Below are 18,817 nucleotides of genomic sequence, written 5' to 3'. Positions count from 1 at the left end.
TTTCCATTGTTGCCTTTAACAATAAATAATTGGAGACACTAAAAAATAAGTGATCATTTAGGGGGCTAGATAGGAAATCTAAAAACATCTGTATTACTAGCCCTACCTCTTTAAAATATTCCCAGGAGCCTAGTTCCACCACATTTACTCATTTTTTTTTTTTATTTAAAATTTTTTTTTTCAACGTTTATTCATTTTTGGGACAGAGAGAGACAGAGCATGAACGGGGGAGGGGCAGAGAGAGAGGGAGACACAGAATCGGAAACAGGCTCCAGGCCCTGAGCCATCAGCCCAGAGCCTGACGCGGGGCTCGAACTCCCGGACCGCGAGATCGTGACCTGGCTGAAGTCGGACGCTTAACCGACTGCGCCACCCAGGCGCCCCTCACATTTACTCATTTTGAGTTTCACTAAGAACAGTTTGGACATCACTTGGAGAAACTCCAATCTCTGGACTGCAGCTGAGGGAGGCAAATCTCATGTGAGAGATGTGGGGTCAGTTTAGTATCAAATAAAAATGTATCTATGAGTAACTAAACTGTATTCATTTTCAGTTGCTCAAAAGAAGGACACAGTTGGCAGTTATTTAAGTTAACTGCAGCTTCTCATTTGTTCCTATCTCCAACCCCCACTCCCCTCTATTTCATTATTGGCTTATGCTCATGTCTGAGGTCTCGTGGACCTACCTTATGAGCTTTGATCAGTGGTATGCTGCCAAATGTTTAACAACTAGCTCTCTGGGGGGAAAATCCTGATTTATTCCTGGTGCAAACCCTCCCACCATGGCCTATTTCAAGCTACTGATATAATTCCATTGAATGCAGAGTTGGGACATAATAGGCACAATCAGCTTATATGAGCTGGTACTAACTGGCTTTAGCACATTACTGGTTTTGATGTTGACACCCAAGGTGGTTGCAGAAGAATCAAGAAACTGGTTGGCTTTGGTTGTATATATATCTACCCTCTTTCATCAGTCTTTTCCCTCAAATGTGTGGTCACTTTGACCTTTGATGTGAAAGTGGTACAAAGGAGTTCAGACATCTCTGAAAACGGTAGTACAGACTTTACTTTCATCATACATTTTTATCTGAGATACTTATTCTTTATGGGAATAAGTCAATGACTATTTCCCTTTATTATATGTGAAGAAAATATTGGCCACTCATATCTAAGGGCCTCCAAGGATGATTTCTTTATTATGAGTTTCAATCCCACTGAATCCTCCCAACTGCTGGGTTCCCTCTCTTAAAGCTAACAAGCTAATTGTTAACATAATAGGGTATTTGTATATGCCTGTCAAGAGCATAAAGTCTTGTGCCCAATGTAAGGGAGGCCTCCCTCAGTGGTTTTCAGTTATATAGATGAAGCCTCCAGCCTAATGATAATGGCACTTCTTTCCTGCACCAATGTCTGTCCTCTTCTTCCCTTTGGTGAATTTAAGACGCTTCAAAGAAAGGTGTGTCATGAACAACTATTTTGGAATTGGACTGGATGCTAAAATTTCTCTGGAATTCAACACCAGAAGAGATGAACACCCAGGACAATACAAGTAAGGAAAAGAAACTCCCCTCCCTATATCCAAACACACAATCATAATATACACATATCCTCCTACATCCCCTAACTTCCAGACAAGAAAGAGAAAGAAAGAGGTTCTTTGGAAGTAAAACACATTGGTCCCAACGTTGGCCTAGTGTGATGGCTTGCCCCAAATGTTGACCTGGTTTGTGATGACTCTGCACTGGTATCCTGAACTTGGAGCTGCCTACAGAGTTTAGACCTATAGATTGCTGTGTAACACAGCTCATGGTGTTACTATTATTGAAAACAGATTACATTGACTATTCAGCAAATTTCCTACCTTTGTTCTGTATGTGAGAGCTTCACCAGGTCCTAGGAGTGGCTTAAGTCTGTTTTTGCTTGGCAAGGCTGCAAATTATCAAAGATTTCCCTACTAGTTCTTGGTGTCCCTAATCTGGTCCCCCTGGACCCACTGATTTTACCTTATCTGGTGTTAGCTTACTTGTCACCTTTTGGTACTTTTGTACTACAGACATACCTAAATGCAGCTTCAGAGTTTTTGTAAATTGAAACCTCAAGTAAAAAAAAAGCATGCCTCCTCCCACCACCCCTGCCATCTGCCACCAGAACCTCTTTCCCAGAGCAGACATGGGCTGAGGAACAAGCACTTTATCAGATACGTGCTTTGCAAATAGTGTTTTCCAGTTGCTTGTCTTTTTTATGACTCATTTTATAGTAAACATTTTTAAATAGGTATGCATAGATGTATATAGGAAAAGATTTATAAGACAATGTTACCAGTGATTATTTCATAGAGATTCAGTTGCAGGGTAATTTTGCTTTCTACTTTATATATTTCTTTTTTAATTATTGAAATATAATTGACATGCAATGTTATATTAGTTTCAGGTGTACAACATATTGATTCAACAATTCTATACATTTGCTCAATGCTCACCAGGATAAATGTAGTTACCATTTGTCACTACACAATGTTATTAAAATATTACTGACTCTATTGCCTATGTTGTACACTTCATCTCTGTGACTTATTTGTTTTATAATTAGAAGTTTGTACCTCTTAATCCCCTTTATCTGTTTTGCTCATCTTCCCACCCACATCTGCCTCTGTAAACCACCAGTTTATGTTCTGTATTTGTGGATCTTTTTTGGCTTTGTTTTGTTTTTATTTTTTAAATGTTTATTTATTTATTTATTTATTTTTGAGAGAGAGAGAGAGAGAGAGAGAGAGAGAAAGCAAAAGCCAGGAAGAGGCAGAGAGAGAAGGAGACACAGAATCTGAAGCAGACTCCAGGCTCTGAGCTGTCAGTGCAGAACCTGATGTGGGGCTTGAACCTACAAACCATGAGATCATTACCCAAGCTGAAGTCAGAAACTTAACCAATGAGCCACCCAAGTACCCCTATTTTGTTTTTATATTCCACATACAAGTGAAATTATACAGTATTTGTCTTTCTCCGTCTGACTTATTTCACTTAGCATAATACCCTCTGAGTCCATCCATGTGGTTGCAAATGGCAAGATTTAATTCTGTTGCTTGTCTTTTTTTGTTGTTTATCTTTTAATTTTCTCAGTAGTATCGTTTGAAATACAAAAGTTTAAAATTTGATGAGTTCCAACTGATCAAGTTTTTTCTTTTATGGACCATACTTTTGATGCCACTTCTAAAAAAGTTTTGCCTAACCTAAAGTATCAAAAATTTGCTAAGTTTTTCCCAAAATTTGTGTTTTTTTTACTCTTACATTTAAGTCTATGATCTTATTTCAGTTAGTTTTTGTGTATGGTGTGAGGTAAGGGTCTAGGTTCATCTTTTTGCACATGAATATCCAATTACCATATCACCAGTTTTGAAGCTATCCTTTCCCCCAAGGAATTGCGTTAGCACATTTGTCAAAAATAAATTGATCATAAATGTAAGGTTTTTTTCCCCTAAACTCTCACTTCTGTTCCAGTATTCTATATGTCTAGCTTCACACGATCTTTATAACTGTAGCTTTATAATAAGTTTTGGAATTGGGAGATGAAAGTCCTCCAACTTTGTTCTTCTTCAGAATTGTTTTGGTTGTTCTAGGTATTTTGAATTTCCATATGACTGAACTCCTATTTTTATAAATGAGAAAACTAGATTGCCCAGAGAACTTATGGTTTCAAAGAGAGCCCAAGTAATTTTGTGCTAGCTTTCTTGCATTTCAAGACTCATGCTTTGTAGTGACTCATCGTGGCTCTACTTTAAAAGCTCATAGTAGGGCACCTGAGTGGCTCAGTCAATTGAGTGTCCAACTCTTGATTTCAGCTCAGGTCATGATCCCAGGGTCATGGGATCAAGCCCCATGTCAGGCTCTGCACTGAGCATGGAACCTGTTTAAGATTCTCTCTCTCTCTCTCTCTCTCTCTCTGTGTGTGTGTGTGTGTGTGTGTGTGTCTCCTCTGCCCCTCTCCCTCACTCATGCTCTCTTTCTCTCTCTAAAATTAAAAAAAATAAAAATAAAAGTTTATAGTAAACTCTACCCAACATTTATAGTGATTGTAAGTCCCCTGCCTGTTTTTATCAGATATCCTATAGTCAGTAGAACCCTGTCTTTCCCACCTCCTCCCCAAGTCTCCCAATATCCTTTGGCTGTCCCACATTCTCTCCACTGGCTCCTCCTTTATAATCTGCCTAGTAAGCTTAGCCCTATTCTATAGCACTGAATTAAGGGCTTGATATACAGGTCTTGGAAATCCCTCCATTTTCCCAGAAAGGTTACGCTTCAAATATATGGCAGTATAAGAGTCACATGTTTATAATGAAATTGATCCCAAGCAGCTGAAATTTTATGCTCCTGGAATGGCACTTTCCAGGCTAGCTGGTGTGTATAAACCAGTTACGCTCATAGCTTTTTATGAGTATTGCTTTCTGAATATAGCCTATCTCTTCCAAGTCTGAGCTAATATCAACATCAAGGAAAATCAGCAAATTGGGGGGATTCTGGGGCTTCCAGCGTGCCCAAGAACCCGTTTCAGCAGGTGTTTGCATAGGGATACCCTTTATATTATCCTAGCATCCCCTCTTGTGTTCAGTTACCATTTGACATGACTCCTCTCTATAAGAAGGCACTTGAAGATGGTTCTGGCACAAATATAGACACATAGATCAATGGAACAGAATAGAGAGCCCAGAAATAAACCCACAATTATATGGTCAATTAATCTACAACCAAGGAGGTGTGAATATGCAATAGGAAAAATTCTCTTCAACAAATTATTCTGGGAAAACTGTACAACTACATGCAAATGAATGAAACTGGACCGTTTTCTTACAGCATACAAAACAATAAACTAAAAATGGATTAAAGACCTAAATGTGAGACTTGAAACCATAAAAATCCTAAAAGAGAGCACAGGCCAATAATTTCTCTGACATAGTCTATAGCAACATCTTTATAGATATGTCTCCTCTGGCAAGGGAAACAAAAGGAAAAATAAACTATTGGGACTACATCAAAATAAAAGCTTTTGCACAGCAAGGGAAAAAATCAACAAAACAAAAAAGACAACCTACTCAATGGGAGAAGATATTTGCCAATGATATACCCAATAAGGGGTCAGTATCCAAAATATATAAATAATTTATGCAGCTCAACACAAGAAAAACAAATAATCCAGTTAAAATGGGCAGAAGATGTGAATAGACATTTCTGCAAAGAACACATCCAGATGTCCAACAGACACATGAAAAGACGTTCAATATTATTAATCATCAGGGAAATGCAAATCAAAACATCATCACCACCTCATACCTATCAGAATGGCTAAAATGAACTACACAAGAAACAGGTGTTGGCAAGGAAGTGGAAAGAAAGGAACGCTCTTTCACTTTTGGTGGAATGCAAACTGGTTCAACCACTTGAAAAACAGTTTGGAGGTACCTCAAAAAATTAAATAGAATTACCATATGATCCATTAAGTCCACTATTGTATATTTACCCAAAGAAAATGAAAACACAATCCAAAAAGATATATGCACCCCTATGTTTATTACAGCATTATTTACAACAGCCAAAATATGGAAGCAACCCAAGTGTCCATCCATAGACGAATGGATAGAGAAGATGTGTGGGGTGTGTGTGTGTGTGTGTGTGTGTGTGTGTGTGTGTATGTGTGTGTAATTGAATATTAGCTATAAAAAACAATGAAATCTTGACATTTGCAATAACATGGATGGATCTAGAGAGTATAATACGAAGTGAAATAAGTCAGAGAAAGACAAATACCATATTATTTCACTCATACGTGGAATTTAAGAAATTTAAGAAAACAAATGAACAAAGAAAAAAGAGACAAACCAAAAAACAGATTCTTAGGTATAGAGAACATACTGATGGCTACCAAAGGGGAGGTTGGGGGGTCAGGATGGATGTAATAGGTGATGGGGATTGAAGATGAGACCTGAGTAATGTATAGAATTGTTGAATCACTATATTGTACACCTGAAACTAATATAACACTGTATGTTAATTATACTTCAATTTTTAAAAACTTTTTTAAAAAGGAAGGCACTTGAAGAATAAGATGGTGTCTCCTCTTGCTTTTGTTCATTCATTTATCTTTATATTATTCAACCTCTGACTATCTTTCTCTACCTTTATCTCTCCATAGTAGCCGCCTAAAGAACAAGATGTGGTATGGCCTTCTGGGAAGCAAGGAACTTTTGCAGCACTCTTATAGGAAACTAGAAGAACGAATACACCTGGAGGTGAGTGCAAAAAGAGGGCAATACTTCCTGGACATGGAGAAAGGAAATCTCATTACTTTGGGAACCAACTTTCCACTATATCTTTTGTTCTTCCCAAGATTTAACTCTGATCCTCCCTCGCAGCTCAAGGGAGGAAGGCATGAGGATAGATTTCCATTTTATGGATTAGAAAATGATAGCATGAAGAGAAAACAGAGCCCTCCCCCCATATCTGTAAATGTCCCTTCATACTGGTATCTGAGGGGCCAACCAATGAGAACTACTCTTTTCTTTCAGTGTGATGGAGAAGCCATCTCCTTGCCAAACCTGCAAGGCATCGTAGTGCTCAACATTACCAGCTATGCTGGGGGTGTCAACTTTTGGGGCAGCAGCACAGCAACCACAGTGAGTATGGAACAAGGATCAGGGAAGGAAAAGGCTTAACCTCTCTAAGGTCTCTCATAAAGGGTAGCTGCACTGACTGGTGTAGGAAGTAGATACTGAGGAAATAGGAGGTAGACTGGGAACATTTATTAGCCCAGATATATGATCAGGGCCTTTGTAAAAGGCAATTACCATTCCAGAATCAACCAAAGACCTCAGGATCAAACCAATTCTTAATTTTGCCCAGACTTCAAATTTTCTACTCCTAGGCCTGCCTGAAAGATCTTTGAAAGATTTCTCTCTTTTCCAAGGAGTTCTGTCAATAAAACCTCCTGGGAAATTTGCCATGGCCCCTTTTCTCTGAGCTCACCCAAGGTTATCAGGACAGTGGGACTCGCCTTGGGGATTTATGATGCTAGATTGGACATCGAGGAACCAGCTAAGAGTTGTGATCTCAAAAGGAGCTAAAAATTATGATCTCAGTGCCCTTTTCCCAGATTGGCTTCCTGACCTCATCTCTCCCCTTTTAATATGTAGTTTTTCTACTCTTCATGAGCTAGAAAAATTCTCACCAGGATCCTTAAAAGCATATGTGCTTGTGATAGATAAGGGGTCTCTCAAGGGTGGAATGACACAGTTTTTCCTCCTCAGGAATATGAGGCTCCTGCAATAGATGATGGGAAGCTGGAGGTAGTGGCTATCTTTGGCTCCGTACAAATGGCAATGTCCCGTATCATTAACCTGCATCATCATCGTATCGCCCAGGTAGGCAGGGGCTGGGTAGGCATCAGAAAAAGGCTGGGCTTTGTGGCTACAACTTAGAATGTGGAGTACTCCCACGAATTAACTAGGTGTAAGAGTGCCAGGGTAGAGGGAAATTATTTGGTGGGTGGGAAGGTGCTGGCTAAGATTGGAAACAGAGTTTGTGGGGACCAAAAGGAGCAAAAAGCCCATAGGAAACAGATGTTTTTCCCTGAGATAATCTGATTCACATCCTTGCCAGTCCTGCTTCAGATACACATTAAGGCCATTACTGTGGGATTATCAGATTGGTCTGTAGCGGTTACCTCATTTTTCTCCCCCATTCTCCCTCATCTTCTCTGGCAGTGCCGTGAGGTGATGATAACTATTGATGGTGAAGAAGGTATCCCAGTTCAGGTGGATGGGGAGGCCTGGGTTCAGAGGCCAGGACTTATCAAGATCAGATACAAGAATGCCGCCCAAATGTTGACAAGAGATCGGGTAAGAAAGAAAGTCTCATCTTTCTCCTACATTGTCTCATCTACAGCTATCACTTGAGTATTGAATACTTCCATCAAGCAGAATTCCTCAAAGGGAGGTCTGCATGCCAATTATATCAGAGTCACCTTGGGTGCTTATTAGAAATTCACATTCCTGGGTCCCACACCAAACCCACTGAATCAGAATGGGGGTGGGTAGTTCCTGGGAATTGCATTTGTAAACAAGCTCTCTGAGACATTCTGCTATATACTGACATTTGCAAACCACTATCCAAAAGAAGAGAGTGAGACAAGGAGCTCCCTCCTTTGGTTTTGGACAGTTATTCTGCTCCCTCTACTGCACAGAGTGCTAAAGTTAAAGTGCTAAAGAAATCTTCAACAAGAGATTCTTCATTGAATATGGTCTTTAGGTTCCTCTAAGTTTCAAAATGCTGCATTCACAAACGTCACCCATTTAAGTCAAAGCATCTAAAGCTAGAAAGAAGACATTAATGATCAGATATTCAGTACTTAGAGGCTTTCTTCCACTCTAACCTGTGAACAGCCCATAGAAACAGTAATAGAGAGGGGAGGGGATGTCTAGTTTACAAACTGCCTATTTTGTGCTAGTCACATGTAGTCTCTCAGGTACTCCCAACAATCCTATGAGGTAGATACTCTTATTTCCATTTTACAGGTGATGAAAATGAAAACCAGAAATGTTAAATAATATGTGCTGAAGGTCACACAACCAGTAAATGATGAAGCATAATTCAAAATTAAACTAGATATGTCTGGCTCTAAAATCCGTCACAACATGTGGGGCCTAGATTTGGCAAAGAAGGGAGCATGAAAGGTGTTCCACTGTCTTATGATTGTGATGCCCTCATATAAGAGCTTCTGGAAGGTTAACATCTATCTGACTGAAGCATGTTGTCTCAAGATGCAGCACAGTAACAACAACAACAACAAAATTTAATAGTGCCTAGTAGGAAAGAGTAAGTAAAATGAAGTAAAATGAAGGATAGATGTGGATGTGTGTAGATGAGTGTATAGCAGAATGGATGGGGTCATCTTTCTCCTTTACCCACCATACCCACAAATATAAGACTCACAAACAGATCTGCCATGTACCCTCTTAGCTATAGCAATCACCAGGATATGCCACCATCTTCATTTCCAGGACTTTGAGAACTCAATGAAAATGTGGGAGTACAAACATAGTGAAATTCAAGCTGCCTCTCAACCCCAACTGGACTCCCAGGAATCTCAGGATAGCCTCTCTGATGAAGAGTATGCCCAGATGCAGCACTTAGTTCAGCTTGCAGAAAACCTCATCAGCAAGTAAGTAGACTGACCCAAATACAGGGCTGGGAATCCCAAGAACAGATAGGGACACTTGTCTGTGTTGGCTACTAGAGAGCCTGGCCTAAGAAAGGAGTCTTTTCCAGAGCCCTGAAGATTGACAAGGACCCTGACAATCTAGGCAGAAAATAGTCTTTGGCTTAGCAATAAGCCAGCTTGAACCTCTCCCTTTAGCCCCAGAGATGAGCTTTGATCTCCTGCTACCTCAGGCCCAATAAGACTAAGAATACTTATCCTTGCCCTTAAATATCAGGAGGGCCCCAGAGTTCTTGGAGTCAGCTACCCTTCCCTAGCCTGGTCTCCCACTCGCCCAAAGCATCCAGCACCTAATTCAGGTGAGACAAGGATCAAAAAAGACAAATACCTAGAGAAGAACAGAAACATTTTCTGGCATAGTTGCCTACCCAACTCGAATACCCAGGGCTCTCATTTCTATCCTCAGCTCACCTCTCACCAGCACCCCACGTCAGAAGTTTGTTTTTAGAATTTCCAGACCCATTTATCTGTTCTTGCTTTATTACAGACTTACTGACCTGAGCAAGGTCCACCAGCATGTGTCTGTCCTCATGGATTCTGTGAATGCCAGTACTAACATCCTGAATGACATATTTTACAGCCAAGACAGTGGCAATGAGGCAGGTGCAGCTTCCTGCATTCCCAATGAGGTAAGAAAGGAAGGGGCAGATGAAGAAAAGGAGTCAAACCAAATAGGTAAGAAGGTGAAAGTGAAGGAAAGTGAGCCAGAGGCTGGGTGGAGAAACTGGGCAAATGATATGGCAGGAAACTGGTCTATAGAGTGGAAGGGAGGGCAGGTATTCCTTGGCTTGTTACAGGTCCAGAATGGCTGGGCGGGGAGGGAGAGGAATCCCATAGCAGATTTCATCAGCCTGAGAACTAGCCCTCTTCCTGATAGCTATCAACCACACTGGCCTCAGGGAAGAAATAGCCAATAGATAGAGAGAAACTTGGCATTGGCACTTCCTCATCTCTGGTGGATCCCTGTATAACCTGTTAAGGCAATGCCTGTCGTTGAAACCTGAGCTCCAGGCTGCCTTGGTTTCCCTCTTGAGGGTAAGGTCCAGATTAGGATACTTGGTGTTAAATGTACCATCCCACGACTTTACCCATTGCTGGGAGATTTAAGTGATTCTTTTAAAAAGTAACTTTAATGCTAGACAAATAATATAAAAGGGCCATATATAGGATCAGGGCCTCTTGAAATGTGGATTACCTATTTATTTTAGGCCATATCTTAGTTGGTGGAGGCCTGGAACTCAAAGCCTGGAGTTTCTTTTATTTATTTTTTTCCTAATGAGCAAGTGATTTGTTTGAAAAGTTTATTTGATTTAAGCTACTAGAGAATTCTCCAATTATTCTGATTTTTACTTTATACTACATCTTTCATTTTAAAAAGACATGATCAGTAAATTTAGGTTTTTTGTTTTGTTTTGGTTTTACATTTCAGTAATTTGGCCACATTAAAATTTAAAGTAGGTTTTATAATTTGTTTTTGAGTGTATCTGTTTTCTTAGACATAATGTAAATTCTTGGTAGAGATTTTTCTTATGCTTATTTTAATTTACCACCACTTCTTTACACTCAAGAAGTCAAAGAATCACTTGCATACAATAAATTTGGGCCCTTAAGTGATGCTACTATTAAGCTGAATATTTTTCACACTCATGAAGCTATAATGAATGAATTGGAAAATCTACCACCCTTCTCTTCTGATTTAAAGAATGCTATAAATTATCTTTAGTTGATAGAATTTCAAGTGAATCTTCAGGTGCCTATATATTTGAAAAATTAAAACAATTGGTGGAAAACATTAATTAACAAAAATTTAATTGTCAAAAGTAATACAGATTATGTAATATTTCAGTACATATTTATATCAGAAGTAAATTTATATTCAGGCAGCTTAATTTAAAATTTTAAAATAATTATGTTATTTTGCATTTTTATAATCTACAGGAAGTGATGCATTTATTTTTCAATTGCAAAAGTAAAATAAACCTGAACTTGAAATATTCTAAGTTAATCTCCTTTTGATAGGCTTCTGTATTTTTTTGTAGAAACACAAAAGTGGACTTTTCAGACAGCAGAATGTTTTAGTACCACATTTTATACTATGTGTATAAAGTAATAAATAGCTAGCTTTTGCATATCCTGTGAAGAGAATAAGCCTGGAGTTTCAAAAAGGAATGGTTGGAAACAACCGCACCTACCATGGGGAAGGTGATTGTAGTATATCAGCAACAAGTAGCATCAGATTTACTCTCTGGTTTACATACTTCCTATTTCACTATATCCACAGCACTTGATCAATGGTGCCAAATGCCAAGGTGTGCTGCACCACTTCGTAGGACATACCAATAAAGCTGTACCAGTGGTTGACACCTCTGGTTCTGTCAGTTCTGATTGGTTGATGCCCATGCTATACTAGTTGTACTATATTTTGAAAATTACTTTTTCACCTACAGCCACATCCTACTAGCTAGCCTTCTCCTACTTTCCTACAGAGAAGCCAGCTGCATGCTTACTAACCAACTCCCCTGTCTTTGTCCTTTCCCTTCCGTTCTTTTCCTTTCTCTTCCTCTCAGACTCTAAGCAGAAACGATGCAGTAGATGTTACATTTAGTCTTAAAGGGCTCTACGATGACACCAAAGCTTTCCTGGATGAAAACTTGGTGAGTGGAGGGGGTTGGAATAAGGGAGGGCAAAGTATCCCATCTGAAGATGGTCATGTTCTATGCTTGGTTCCAGAGTATTGGAAGAAATGTAGGAACATTTTGGCCAGATGCTTACCCTGGAAGTCCCTGATGTGTCATCCTCACCCAGGATTGTCATTGATTGTATCAGTTCACAGGTTATGCTAAACGATAGGGACTACCATATCCTTGAAAAAAAAAGTCTCTCCTTCTCTGACACGTCTCCTGGGTCCAGACCAAGCCAATCAAAAGTAGGGTGTTCTCATCATACATAACACAGCTTCAGTAGAAAAGGGTGAGCTCTTTTGAGTTGCTTTAAATCTTCCAAGTTTCCAAATACATTTGTCACCATGTGGGAAATTCAAGGTTCAAATCCAAAATCTGCCACTTACTAACTGTATTAGTTTCCTAAGGCTGATGTACCAAAGTACTGAAACCTGGGTAACTTAGAACAACAGAAATTTATTGTCTAATAGTTTTGGAGACAATCAAGGTGTCAGCAGGGCCATATTCCCTCTGAAAACTGTAGGCAAATCCTTCTTGCCCTTTCCTACCTTCTGGTGACTGGCTGGCAATCTTTGATGTTCCTCGGCTTGTAGATGCATTACAATCCTTCATCTTTAAATGGTATTCTCCCTGTGTCTCTGTCTTCACATGACCATCTTCTTATAAGGACACCAGTCACACTGGATCAGGGCCTACCCCACTCCAGTATGACCTCACTGCAATGACCCTATTTCCAAATAAGGTCATATTCTGAGGTACTGGGGGCTAGGATTTCAACACATTTTTCTTGCGGGGAGGGAGACACAGTTGAATACATAACACTAGCTGTGTGAAGTAACATCACATCTCTGGGTCTCAGTTTCCCTACCTATAAAATAGTAATTGTAATCTCTACCTCTCCAGGTTGTGAAAATTAAATTAACTGTTGTATATTAAGTACATAGCTAGCCTGGAACCTAGTACCAGCCTGATAGATGGTACATTTTTATTAGTGTTAGGAAAAATGGACTGACACTCAGTTTTTGAGCTATAAGAATAGTTGAATGTTTCTTATAATGCAAAGCCCATAGGCACACTTCACGAGTGTGCTCTGATGAGTCAACTGATCGTGACCACCCCATTTTTGGGTTGGCTGCTAAAGCCCTGAGGCAGGTGCTGTTCTTGCTTCTTATCTAATTAAGGTTTATTTGAAGAGAGGCTTCTGAGTTGATATTGAAAGAAGTGCATCCACTTCCCCTTTTCCATTTGCACATCTAATTGGCACACTGCACAGGTGGCAGTGTGGCTAAGGCAATCAGGCCAGGCTGTCCTAGCATCTGAGCCCAAGCTAGAATCTTTCAGCCTTAAGCAACAGCAACAGAAGTGCATTCTATACATAGGCAGAGCTCAATGGCCTTTCCAGTCTGAGCAGCAGGAAATATGAGAGCTTGGCCTCTCATTGCCACTCAGGCTTTCTTGAAGCTCATGGCATGAAAATTGGTTTGTGCCAGCCAATAACCCAAATTGAGAATATACCACACTTAACACAGGTTAAAGGCCTGATAATGACCACACACACATTACACACATCTAAATGAGACCAGGGGACAGGCAGCAGCTAAGAATGTCCACATATCTCCAGAAAGACTATGTCAGAGGTGGCATGGAAATAAAGCTTATTTCATTTTGGTGTTGTTATTCTTCCCCTTGAAGAAAGAGGGCAGTAAGGAGCTCAGTGTTGGCAGAGTGATGTAGACTTATGATGAAGTAAATCCCACCCAGTAACTCCCACTTTCTTTATTTGGCAACCTTACTTATGCTATGTATGGCCAGTGATGTGTTAGAATAGGAACTAAGAAATAAGCAACAAAGTCCTCTGAGTCACTTTGCACATTTACCTCAGAGAAAATTCCTGGACAATGTCTTCAATACAGCCAGAAGGATAGGAAAATAGAGCATGAGATTCAGTCCCACCAACCTACAATATTTTGAGCCTGAGTCTCTGGATGCTAAATAGGAAGTCATTAGGAAGCCATTTTATTATTCTCCTGTTAAGATTAGAAATCATTTTCCAAGGTCCCAAATCCCTATTTCTTCTCTGTGGCTTTGGGTTGACCACCAAACCCCTTTTGAGCATTGCTGGTAAGTATGCCCCTATGGACTCCTTGCCCCTTCTCCCTTACCTTGAAGTGATAGCCATTTCTACCTGACACCTCCTATCCCCCATCCCACTGCCATCTGCATACACATGTCCCATGCATCTGGGCTACTCTGTACTGTCCTAAATCATTACTTGTAAAGCAAACACAAAAGATTTGTCATCACTGACTTGTTTCTCTCTCATATCCCATCCTGATGGACCATAATCTCCAACCCCATCCCCCACCTATTCACCTGCCCCTCATTTGTGACAGTGGGCAAGGCTCCGTTTGTGGCTGGAGGATCAAGTGGCCCATGCACAGCTAGAAGCCACATAAATGCCAGATTGAAAGTAAAGTATATGACAGGGAGGAGAGGTGAGGCCAAGTTAGGTGGGCTGGAAAGCATGTCCGGGCTGATGATAGTAACATGCATCTATTCTCCGAGCTCACTAAGGGAAATTATTTCAACTATGTTGCTAGTCTATGACTTGGTTCTTCTAAATTGGATATGGTCCCAGAAGAATTTGTTTTAACTCTCCATAGACTCTAAAGTGTTCATCCAGTGGGTTCTGTGGGTTGTTAGGGAATGCTTAAGCTTTGTTTGCTGAACCTATGGGAAAAGCCATCTGGATCTCATTTCTTAATTACGAACAGTGACTATCTGGGGGCTAAAGCACAGCTTGGGGAGGCAGACCTTCTCCACCAGAAAGGGAAAATTTGAGCCAGTCTCTCTCTAGCCTTCTCCTTGCTTCACAAAGTAGCCTTTAAATTGCGGTGACTGTGTAATAAAGATTCCCCTCAGCATCTGACCACCCCACATATCCTTTCTGGGAAGTGTGGTGTATAGGGTGGGCTACAGAGTTAAACATATCTGAGTTTCTGTCTAGCTATGTGATCTTGATCACCAAACTTCTTTGAGTCTGCTTTCTTGCCTATAAAATAAGAATAGTACCTTGTAAGGTATTATAAAGTTATTGGAAAGATAGAATATCATGTAGGCATAATGCCTGACATACAGCATGTGTTAGAAATTGGTAGCTGTTATTTAGGGGGACACTTTGATGTCTCCAGGGATTTGAGGGTCAGGGATAAGACCTTTGTTCTGGATCCTAAGCTGTAGGAGTATAATTCAAATGTTCATTGGTACTGATCAAAGGACCTCTCTGCTTGCCAGACTGTGAGCAAGCCCAGACCCAAGGAAATCACCACAATATGGTTGTTTCCTGGATCTCCCTATTGAGAAAGTAAAGAGCTAGCTACACTTTCTATTGACCCCATGACCAAAGGATATACAAGTGCTACCCAAAGAAATACCCTGTGGTCTCATGGCCACTAGCAGGGACTGGGAGTGTGGGAGACAGCCAGAGTTTATGAATACAGGGTGTTAGGAGTTGGACACCCACTCATTTTCCTGTCTTTGCCAGCTGAGAAGTGCTGAGGATGAAACCACACTGCAAACTACCCTGGATACCATGAATAAGGAGTTTCAAAAGCTATCTGAGATCAACTGGATGAATTCAATCCTTGTTTCAGAGGTGTGTTAACTGGGGATTAGGAAATAATGAGGAAGAGGGATTCTTCCTTGGTTCCCTCCTTTCCAGTGTGGACCAGGAGGACACGGTGACTGATGTAGCAAAAGGCGTCCAAGTAGTGGCTTTCAGCTTGAGCTTAAAGGAGCCTCCTCCACCCATCTCCTCATCATAAGCATACAGGACATAGTGGAAAGCACACTGAAAACTAGATGACCTTGTGTAAATAACCAAAAAGAAGAACTATTCTGTGGCAGGGGGTTATTGGGAAAGAATAAGCAAGATTGTTTTTTTCTATGCTGTTCTCTGGTCATAATTCCCCCTCCCTGCCCAATACCTGCAACTAGGAATTAGATTTCATCTGGCACATACAATTATGACTAATACCAGTTGTGTGCATCCAACATTTGTTCTAAGTGGTTGGTGCCCAGGCTATATGGTGGTTAAAACACCTCTCTCTCTGCTACTTCCTGTCCCTCCCACTCAGGGAGCATAGCAGGCTCTCTCAGTGCCTTCCCTTAGCAGGTGTATGGCTTGAAAGAAAATCAAGCATGGCAGCAGTGGCTACAATATAGCTGTGAGGATGCTGTCATTTTTAGAGAGATCAGGAAAAAGAGGAAGACAGGTTTATACTCTTCTTCTAATGGAGAGGATTGGAGGTATAAATATCTTGAGAAGAAAATCCCAAAGTTTCTTGGAATGTGTTTGGCTGAACTTTCTGGCAACAAAGTTAACCTGGGAATTATGCTTTATTACAACTAGTAGTAAAATAAGTACACTTTAGCAGGAGTGAGAGGACTAGGAGGCTAGGCTGGAATTAAAGATGATCTGTACAGCAGAGAATCCACATTCATAATTAAGAGCTATGTGTGAAGAACACTCTTTGCATTCCAGATAAGGAAGCAGGTGGCCTGTGAGGCAGGTTCTTCCATATATGAAGGTATTTGGCCAAGAAGTATGTTGCAGCTCACCAAACCATATGTATGGAAGAAGGGGTGCCTTTTTCTAATTCATGCAGAGGTGCCATATGAGCTAGCAGTTCTCCTAGCAAGCTCACCCTTCCAATCCCTATCCAAATGACCTCAGGCAAAATATTTTACCTCTCTGAGCCATTGCTTCCTCATTTCTAAAATAGTGATGAAAATATCCACCTTGAAGGTTGTTTGGGGACTTAGAGTATTTATTAAAGCACTTAGCAAGGCACCTGGCATAGAGTAGGATCTTGGTAAAGATCATTTGCCTTCTTAGGGGATGGGACTAGTTTCCAATGCCTGGATAGATAGCAAATCCGTCTGCTTTCTGCAGTCATCCTTGTTCAGCAACTTGCCAGGTCTCTAGGAATTGTTTCTGAATGTTAGGCAACTAATGTTGACCTTCCTCTTGCTGTGGTTTCCCAGGAAAAATCTTCAGACACTGACAGCAGAAGCATCAAGTTGAAAGTTAAGTTCCCCACATTGGGGAAGAAGATAGAAGAGGGAGACAAGCCTAAATCAGGCCAAGGAGTCCAGGGTTTTATTGGTAAGTGCCCCCCACAGGCATAGGGGTCATGAAGACTTTCCCAGAAGCTTGGGAACCTCCCAGGGACCTAAATCTCCCATTAGAAATATTCACGGGTATGGTGGTAATGGAGGAGGAGATGGACTGGGAGCCAACCTTAGGCAATGCCAAGCAGCCTCTTAGACAAAGTGTGAGTTAAAAAGTGATATTGACACTGGCAGTGGGACAACCTGAGAAGTAACCATGCTGTGGTCTCTGTGATACAGACAGCTGAAGAGAAAGATGGGAACAGGCAGTTACTTTTCTCCTTGACCCATTCCTGTGCTTGGTCAATAAAGTATGGCAAAATAGTCATACTTAGATCGCTCTCACAGTCAAATACAGCTACAAGCTTTTGGTTGTGCTCCAGAAAGCAGTATTGTTTGATATGGTTTGGGGGGTGTCAGTGCTGGGCACCTACAAGGTGAAGAGTAGTTTCTGTGACCAATCTAAACCTATTCATCTGTAAATCCCTGGAAATGCAAGTTTACTATATTTTATCATTTGAATTTTGGTTTCACCCCTTCTTCAGAGTTGGACTTAAGTGTTATTGATATGTCAGTGGGGCTCAAAAGAAGGTTCTAGAGTTGTCAGTTATGCCAATTCTGATGTCAGTGGTCTTTCCTAAATTTGGAGCCTAGACAACCTGAAAGCTTGAAAGATATACCAATAATGGACATGAAAGGGTGGCTGTTTGTTTTTGAGGAAATGAGAGTCTGCACAGATGCCAAGAGAGAATTTCTTGGATCAAGCTATGTTTTCTCAGGTTTGGTCTAACTGGGTTGATTTCCTAAGAATCTGCCAGTTGGAGACCATGGTGTTTGAGAGTCTTTCTGAAAACTCTGAAGGGGTCAATAGCAGTTCCATGGATTATCAGGTTCTGAGAACGCATCCCATTTGTGTTTGCCACACATGGTTTCAGCTAGTATTTTTAGATGGTTCAGAGCCAGTTGGTACAATAGGAACAAACCAGTCTGTCTCCTAACAGACTCTTGTTGGGCCTCTTTAGGGTCCACACATTTGGGTATCTGGCAATGTGCTAACCTCATTATTTGTGTACTTGTTTTTTCTCTAAAGGAAGTTTGTGGCATCGCAGAAATCATGAAGATGAAGCAAAAGATGATGATCCTCCAACATCAAGATTTCAACTGTAGTCCTTAAAATCTGGAAGGAGAACTCACAATGTTTAGAATTCTACAAAACTCTCAAAACCTCAATACAGGCTAGACTAAATTATTTCGGAACAAACATGAGCACCACCAAGAAAGAGTCTCCAATTCTTTACACTAATATGCTTTTCCTGGACTCAATCAGGTCTCCTTAGAGGTTTACATTTTCTTATTGGCCAAAGATTCTTGTTCCGAGTTGTCTTGTTCAGTTCTCCTCTGTGCATCTTGAGCAACTACAGTATTTAATTGGGATAAGCTCATTATGAATGGCCTGGGATCTACAAAGGATTCAAGAAAGTTCACTTGTTCAGGGAATTTGGGAATGGTCTTCTCTGATGAGCAAACTATTGATACCAGGGAATGAGTGAAAGAAAGAAATACTCTCAGGGAGATAAGGAGAGGGGTGAGGCCAGCCAGGCTTGGTTGTTTCTCCCCCAGTTCCTGCCAGTTGCAATTTGTAACTTTAGGAGGCATCTTCTAGTTGGCTTATTAAGATGAGCCTACTAGGTCCTGGGGGCT

General features: G+C 40.7%; 1 protein-coding gene across 1 annotated transcript in view; it reads left to right on the top strand.

The window, feature by feature from the left end:
• Positions 1 to 18,388, top strand: part of DGKK (diacylglycerol kinase kappa) — a 163,528-nt gene extending 145,140 nt beyond the window's left edge. The window contains exons 18-28 of the mRNA XM_047843840.1: positions 1,444 to 1,551; positions 6,183 to 6,279; positions 6,556 to 6,663; positions 7,294 to 7,407; positions 7,750 to 7,884; positions 9,046 to 9,206; positions 9,751 to 9,892; positions 11,831 to 11,917; positions 15,489 to 15,599; positions 16,991 to 17,115; positions 18,211 to 18,388. Coding sequence (XP_047699796.1) covers positions 1,444 to 1,551; positions 6,183 to 6,279; positions 6,556 to 6,663; positions 7,294 to 7,407; positions 7,750 to 7,884; positions 9,046 to 9,206; positions 9,751 to 9,892; positions 11,831 to 11,917; positions 15,489 to 15,599; positions 16,991 to 17,115; positions 18,211 to 18,283 — 1,261 coding nt within the window. The 3' untranslated portion in view covers positions 18,284 to 18,388. The remainder of the gene's footprint in view (positions 1 to 1,443; positions 1,552 to 6,182; positions 6,280 to 6,555; positions 6,664 to 7,293; positions 7,408 to 7,749; positions 7,885 to 9,045; positions 9,207 to 9,750; positions 9,893 to 11,830; positions 11,918 to 15,488; positions 15,600 to 16,990; positions 17,116 to 18,210) is intronic.
• Positions 18,389 to 18,817: the final 429 nt, after the last annotated feature.

Source organism: Prionailurus viverrinus, chromosome X (genome assembly GCF_022837055.1).
Source record: "Prionailurus viverrinus isolate Anna chromosome X, UM_Priviv_1.0, whole genome shotgun sequence".
In the NCBI taxonomy this organism is placed as follows: domain Eukaryota; kingdom Metazoa; phylum Chordata; class Mammalia; order Carnivora; family Felidae; genus Prionailurus; species Prionailurus viverrinus.
The sequence above is the reverse complement of the archived record's forward strand: the minus strand, read 5'-3'. Positions and strand labels throughout refer to the sequence as shown.